Here is a 6,872-nt window from a genome sequence, read left to right on the forward strand (position 1 = left end):
GTTCGGAAATCCCCGAGACCGATCTTGTTCGGAAATCCCTGAGACCCGCACTCAGGAATCAATGGGCCTGTTTGGCGGCCAACTTATAAGCCACTTATGGCTTATAAGCCCTTAACAGCTTATCGACGAGTGTTTGTCGACCCAACTTATAAGCTGAATTTACAACTTATAAGCTGATAAGTTGAAAGTTGGCAGTGACGTACTTTTTTCCAACTTATTTTCATTTTTTCACTTTTTTCTAAAGTTTTGATTTTAAAATATAAATTTTTAAATATTTTCTAATTTAAGATTCATGAACTAAGATAATTATATTTAATAATTATTTGTTTTAATTCATTTAAGTAAAAAAAATTCTGACTTATAAGTAAATTTATCCAAACACTTATAGAACTTATAAGTATTTATCAACTTATCACTTATTTCGCACTTAATCATTTTAAGTCATAAGTTACTTATTTTAAGATTTCCCAAACGGGCACAATATCAAATTAATTCAAATTGAACTGAAATATAAAATGTGGAATTGAATATATGACAAACATAACGTACAAGAAAATTAAAAAAAAATTCGAGTAGGGGATAAAATCAAACTATAACTATGTAAAGTTATCACTTATTTCAATTGATGTACTGCTATTTAATATCATACGACGTAGCAGCAAGCAAAATTTTACAAAAAAAAAAAAAGAGCAACTTCTTTGCAATTTCAAATGTTAATCCGGTCTATTTTTACATTCACAGGAATAGAAATTTAAACACCAACCTAAACCAGAATTTTATTCACTCTCAATAGTAAGTAAAATTCTATGCTACAAACAAACACGGATTTGCCCAAATCTGTTTGTTATATATTTAAAAACAGTTAAAAGTCTTTCCTTGCACACCAAAATTTCTATTATATGAATCAGTCTATTAATGGACAATAATCAAATTTAAAGCTTTATAAAAATTCAGCATATAAAACTGCCAATCCAATGTAGCCCATGATGTGTAGCTCAAAAGAATATGGATCCATCAGGTTCAGTCTCATTAGCACTAACACCCTTTTACTACATCATTCCACTCGACTCCGCTTCACAGGGCCACCACCTGCACTTTCATGAAATCTCTTACCATGGTAGCTTGTTGGAGCAGACCTGTCGCTGCAAAACACAAAGAATCATCAAAGTTGAAAACCCTACACCAGAGAGATGTATCAAATCGAGAAAAACAGACATGTGAAATTATATCACAAGTAAATGAATATATATACCTGTCACGTGAGCCATTCCCCCAACCAGACCTTCCACCGTAACCTGAATCATAATTCCCTCCACGGCCTCCATCACGCCCACCAGGACCAGAGCCCCACTGACGCTTAGCCCTTCCAAATCCACCACCACGAGAAGACATACCCCTAATTTCATTTGGAACACGTTGATTTGCTCCTTCCAGAACTTTAATGAGATCGGAAGCATGCTTTGCATCCTTGTCACCTAAAAATGTATAAGCTATTCCACTGGCACCTGCCCTGCCAGTCCTACCAATCCTGTGAACATAATCCTCTACCCCATTGGGGAAATCATAGTTGATCACCACCCTGAGGAAGAGATGACAATTACACAATTAAATCTGAGTTGAAAAACAGAAAGTGCCAATATCTTTGTTTGAAAGTTTCCAAAAAATATTGCCCGTATTAAACAAGGAGTCACCTGATGTCTTTGATGTCCAACCCACGAGCTGCGACATCAGTAGCTACAAGAACTGGACATCTCCCTGTGCGGAACTGGTTCAACACATAGTCCCTTTCGCCCTGAGATTTGTCCCCATGAATTGCTGCAGTTCCAAATTGCCGGCTTAGGCTTCGGGTTAGCTGATCACACATCTTCTTGGTAGAGCAAAATATTATAATTTTCGATCCTGGTTCTTGAGATCTCACTATCTGTTCTACCCGCCTTTGTTTTTCCATCGGTGAGACAATCTCCACATTCTGTGAGACAAACTTATTAATCTTACTTCCATTACTTCCATAAAAATGAATACAGATAAAATGTCAGGAAATAATCAGAAGGAAAGTATATGTCATACCTGGGTGATAGACTTATTTGCAACAAGTTCATTAACATTTCCAATATTAACTTGGACTGGACTAACTAATAAATCAGCAGCAATTTTCCGGACCTCTTTTGGCCAGGTTGCAGTGTACATGAGTGTCTGTCGGCGAGCTGGGACCTCCTTCACAATCTTTCTAATCTGTGGTTCAAACCCCATGTCCAGCATGCGGTCCGCCTCATCCAGAACTAAGTATGAAACTTGACTGAGACTCACCCTTCTCATTTCAAGGATATCATTTAAACGGCCAGGAGTGGCAACAACAATGTCCACCCCTCTGCTCAAGTCTCTTAGCTGTGGGCCCTTTGGGGCTCCTCCATACAAACACTTTGTCCAGGAAAAGAAAAAAAAATATCAGCAGAAATCATTGCACACAAGCTAGCTTCTGTTCGTATCATATGTTGACACATGCAAGTTATTAATGTGGAATTTATGTTAAAAAAAATCTATATATAAATATTCACCCGTGTGAGCACAAAAAGCATACAACTAACTTATCCACTGACTGTAATTTCTAAATCATTATACCAGGCTCTTCATAGACCAGCTCACATCTCAGATTAATGTACATTACAATTTATGACCAGCATAAAACTACATACCGTGCAAGATATTCTTGCCGATCTCCCAAACTTCACAGCTTCATCTTGAATTTGTGTCGCCAATTCTCTTGTTGGTGACAAAACCAACACGGTTGGGCCCATTTGAGGATTTTTACGAACTCGCTTGAGATGCATAAAGGCTGGAATCAGGTAACCCAAAGTTTTTCCTGAACCAGTTTTTGCAATTGCTACAATGTCACGACCTTGAAGAGCAATTGGCCATGATTGTGCCTGTATTGGAGTAGGGGAAGGGAACCCTGCCTGAAGCAACTGGGAAAGGACAAAAACAACTGTAAGCGGATATACAAGCTTTAACATATCTGACCTGGTGCCTTTTTTGACAAGGGGGTGAATGCAAGAAGGCACCATTCCCCATTTTCAGACAGCAAATGCTTGCTGACACAAGCTAGAGCAGGTGGCCTCTTCTGATCGGACCAAATAGCAGACTGAATCATCACCAATGGTATTCCTTGCAACGCACTTGGGAGATTCGGAAAGCCTTCCTAATTGGTCCACCATTTGAGCACCAGCCAATTTGGACAAACCCCCAAACAAAAAAAAGGGAACAACAGTGTACGAAATTTAACTCCTCGGAGCAAACCCGCCAATTAAACCCCCAAAAAAGAGGGCACGGCAGTGTACGAAATTTAACTCCTCGGAGCAAATATCGCACCTGCGACAACAAGTGCAAAAGGGAAATAAACATGAGTTGAAGTTCGATGATGGAGTCCCAACAATCACAGAACTTCACAGGGTGTAAGACGAAGCTGCGAACTTCCAGGAACATAGACAAGGCCCCTCTATCCGCAAGCTTCACAAATACAAATAACTACATACCTCCCTAAGAATCTCAGAAGGTAAGCCGATTTCTTCAAATGATGTCATAGGCATGGGTACATCGTTTCCCTAAAGAAAAAAACCAATGTAAACACCCATAACAACTCAATAAAAATTTATAAGATAATCTTTTAATTGCTAAATAAAATATATATATATATATATATATATATATTAAGAAAGCATGACATAATATATTGGTAAAAACGAAGTAGTGCAAAATCAAGCAAATAAGAGAACACCGTAAATTACATTGATATTACTACATTAAACAAAATTTATATTAGCGTTCTTCTTTTCAAACCTATAAAGCCGATATGCTGTTGCTTGCTACCTGATCTTGCACAAGATAAACTACTGGTTTTACAAAAATGATACACTCCAAATCCTGACAAAGTACCAACGACTAACACATTTTGTTCATATAGTTCCACAAGATCTCAATTTATTTCTCCAGATTTAGAGAATTAACAAAATCAGTGTCATTATCACAATCTGGGACATAGGTTTTCAGAACGAGAACGCAGGAGGATTATAAATTATAAACAAGTTAACTTTGACTCAGACTTATAGTACACACCACTATTCCTACATCATTATAGTAAAGTCATAACTATATCAACATGTCTTGCAAAAACAGCAAGTAATCATAAAAAGCAGAAAGACTACAAATATAATAAATGACTGCTCTATAAAACAGGGCTTCGAAAAGAGTGCAAGAAAATAAACTTACAGACACAGTGATCTCATTTCGTTGTTGATAGGATACTGCAGATGCACCATTTTCCACAGATGGTCCTACCTTGCGACTCTAACATTATTTAAAAATTGAGCAGACATTAGTTTCTTTGCCAAGAATATCAGTCAATGGAAAGATCAGGTGAATGCAACATAAAAGACAATTAGGCTAACAAGTCACCAGTACATTCAGATATACCATTCCCGCAGAGTAGTGAGTTACATTATTCGAAAGATAAAGCTAATTACTTGTCGATATTATTAATATAATAATCTAGATCTTCCTTGAGACTTAGAAAAAGCAATGAAACAGAACAATAAGAATTAGTCAGATGTCACCAGATAATATCAAATAATAAATAGAACTTCCACCTACCCGGAACCCGGAACTAACAATAAAACAAATGTAACTCAAGAATTATAACTTGAATACAGCTTATATATCATTACAGATATACTAAAAATACTATGAATAACGGGAACAAAAGGAAATACAGGTTCAATAACCAACAAAAGGAAATTTTTATATTTGGCAACAGAAAAATCAGCACCCGCCCAAAGGAGTAATAATGTAAACGGCAATGACTGACCAGACGCAAAAATAAACAAAAGTAAGCTTTATATAACAATTTGACACCGCATTGTTGACATCAGAAAAAAAAACATTCCAAATATGACTTGTACTCTCTCAGCTTCTCTCATTAACTAAAATTCCTTTTTGATTCCCTACGTGTAGAATTCAAAAGTGGAAGTGTGCTGAAGGGAGCATTGCTCAAAACCTTAGTTGTTGTGGGAAAAAAATATATAAAAGATAACAATAAACCCAAGGACAAAATAAGCACCTGATGATTCCCTGCTTCAGAATCAACTCTTGACCCTCCATTACTACCTCTGTTGTATCTTTCGTCATCATCAATAGTACTGTTATCACCAGGCTTCTCATATTGGGTAACATTGGTCTCTTGATTCCAATAGTAAATAGTCCCGGTAGCTCCGTCAAGCAAACCTTTCCATGGCTTAGGAAGAGTAGGATCTTCAGGTGCATAAACAACAGCCATATTAAAGCTTCAATGGGTCCTACAGAAAAACAGAATTACAGTTACGTAAGAATCTAGGTAAAACGCATAAAAAAAATTAGCCATCTTAATATTTCCCGACTTAGGTCACGTTGATTACAAATTGTAGAAGCCTACAAGGTAATACATACTCAACTCATGAGCATCTACTTTTAGTGTCTCACTCATAAATCTGGCATACGGAACCAAACAAGACATAGCAGGCATGCACGAATGACTTGATTTTATTATTAACAAAGTCAAGGTTAGCTAATTTAAACTCTTACCGCTACAATCATCTTCAAATAATAACCAATTAACATTCAGTAGCTCCCACACACAACTGCACGAGTGCTTTATTAATTTCAAGGGTGTCCGTAAATATTATTTATCCAAACATTAGTAAACTTGCATCAAAAGCTCCCCGATCCAAAAAACACGAAAACAAAACTCATTTCACAATTTAATCCACCATAAATAAACATGTTCATTACATAACCCCAAAAAAGCACTAAATATCAGATTTAACAGCTCCCGCACCTCTACTAAAAAACTCAAACTATCCGCAACAATTATAATAAGAAAAACAAATCAAAACAATAAAACAAACAATTATACAAGCTAAAATATCCAAAAAAAGCAAAAAAAATAAATCCAATAAAAATCCCCAAAATAAAAACCTAGGGTTTAGAGCTACATCAACACGCTAAGCTAACAAACAAAAAACAAACAATTAGCGTTTATTTAAATTATTACATACACAGATTTAACAAAAATAGATTATAAGATATGAGATCTGAGATGAAAAAAGGCAAACGTACCAAAACGACAACGGATGGAAGGTGAAATCGACGGATGGTGAGATGAGGATAGATAGATAGATAGATAGATAGATAGATACAGATAAGTGATTGTGAAAATAAATATGTATGTATACTTATCTGATGGATAGGCTTGAATTGAGGATGTGTAAATCTACAGCTTGCTTCTTTCTGATGGTGGAGAAAGAAGAAGCGTAGAATTAAAAGAGAGGCGGAATTTGTGTGTGGAGGTTGTGCTTATATAGCCTTCCACATACACGTATTTGTTAGGGCGGCCGGGCCGACACAAAATATCTACCACATTTGCATTGTGTGTGTAATTTTAATTTTTTTTTTAATTTTTTTTTGAATTATTTTTGTTAATAATTAATTAAAAAAGGGGAATCGGAACTGATTGGTCCAAAAAATTGTAAAATCTTAAAAACTATCCCATGATGAAGTCACGTAGATAACATCTGTTTAGAGTATACTATACGCAACTAAGATCTCTGAGTTTATGTTGATTTGTTATACCTTGTCAACCTATATCGAGTTCCGATTAAAATGAGCATATTTGATGACTATAAAAGCTTTCATATTATTTGTTACGATAAATAACCTTGACAAAATTTTATATCTTAGTTTTATGAATAGTATAAAACATAATTGATTAGTTAGAAAAGTCAAGTTTAGAATAATCATAACAATACGGCTAATTAAATTATCATTCGATATTCGTAAAATCACTT

At 35.6% G+C, this 6,872-nt stretch overlaps 1 protein-coding gene across 1 annotated transcript; it reads right to left on the bottom strand.

Moving 5' to 3' along the window:
* Window positions 1-684: 684 nt before the first annotated feature.
* LOC141684307 (ATP-dependent RNA helicase-like protein DB10) lies at window positions 685-6,358 on the bottom strand. Its single transcript, XM_074489221.1, has 9 exons — window positions 6,145-6,358; window positions 5,111-5,345; window positions 4,264-4,341; window positions 3,531-3,599; window positions 2,694-2,963; window positions 2,068-2,418; window positions 1,692-1,969; window positions 1,253-1,579; window positions 685-1,142 (listed from the first exon to the last, which is right to left on the bottom strand). The coding sequence occupies exons 2-9, from the start codon at window positions 5,324-5,326 to the stop codon at window positions 1,055-1,057; spliced, it is 1,677 nt and encodes a 558-aa protein (XP_074345322.1). The 5' UTR covers window positions 5,327-5,345; window positions 6,145-6,358; the 3' UTR covers window positions 685-1,054.
* Between the last annotated feature and the right edge of the window lie 514 nt (window positions 6,359-6,872).

Source organism: Apium graveolens, chromosome 9 (assembly GCF_009905375.1).
Source record: "Apium graveolens cultivar Ventura chromosome 9, ASM990537v1, whole genome shotgun sequence".
NCBI classification, from domain to species: Eukaryota; Viridiplantae; Streptophyta; class Magnoliopsida; order Apiales; family Apiaceae; genus Apium; species Apium graveolens.

Bases quoted from the DNA above. Each gene is read 5' to 3' on its own strand.
- LOC141684307 (XM_074489221.1), bottom strand. From the start codon at position 5,326: ATGGCTGTTGTTTATGCACCTGAAGATCCTACTCTTCCTAAGCCATGG. The intron at 2,419-2,693 runs GTATGTAGTTTT...TCCTGGACAAAG, and splicing joins CGGCAAGAATATCTTGCACG to TGTTTGTATGGAGGAGCCCC. The intron at 1,143-1,252 runs GTATATATATTC...TGTGTTTTGCAG, and splicing joins GGGAATGGCTCACGTGACAG to CGACAGGTCTGCTCCAACAA.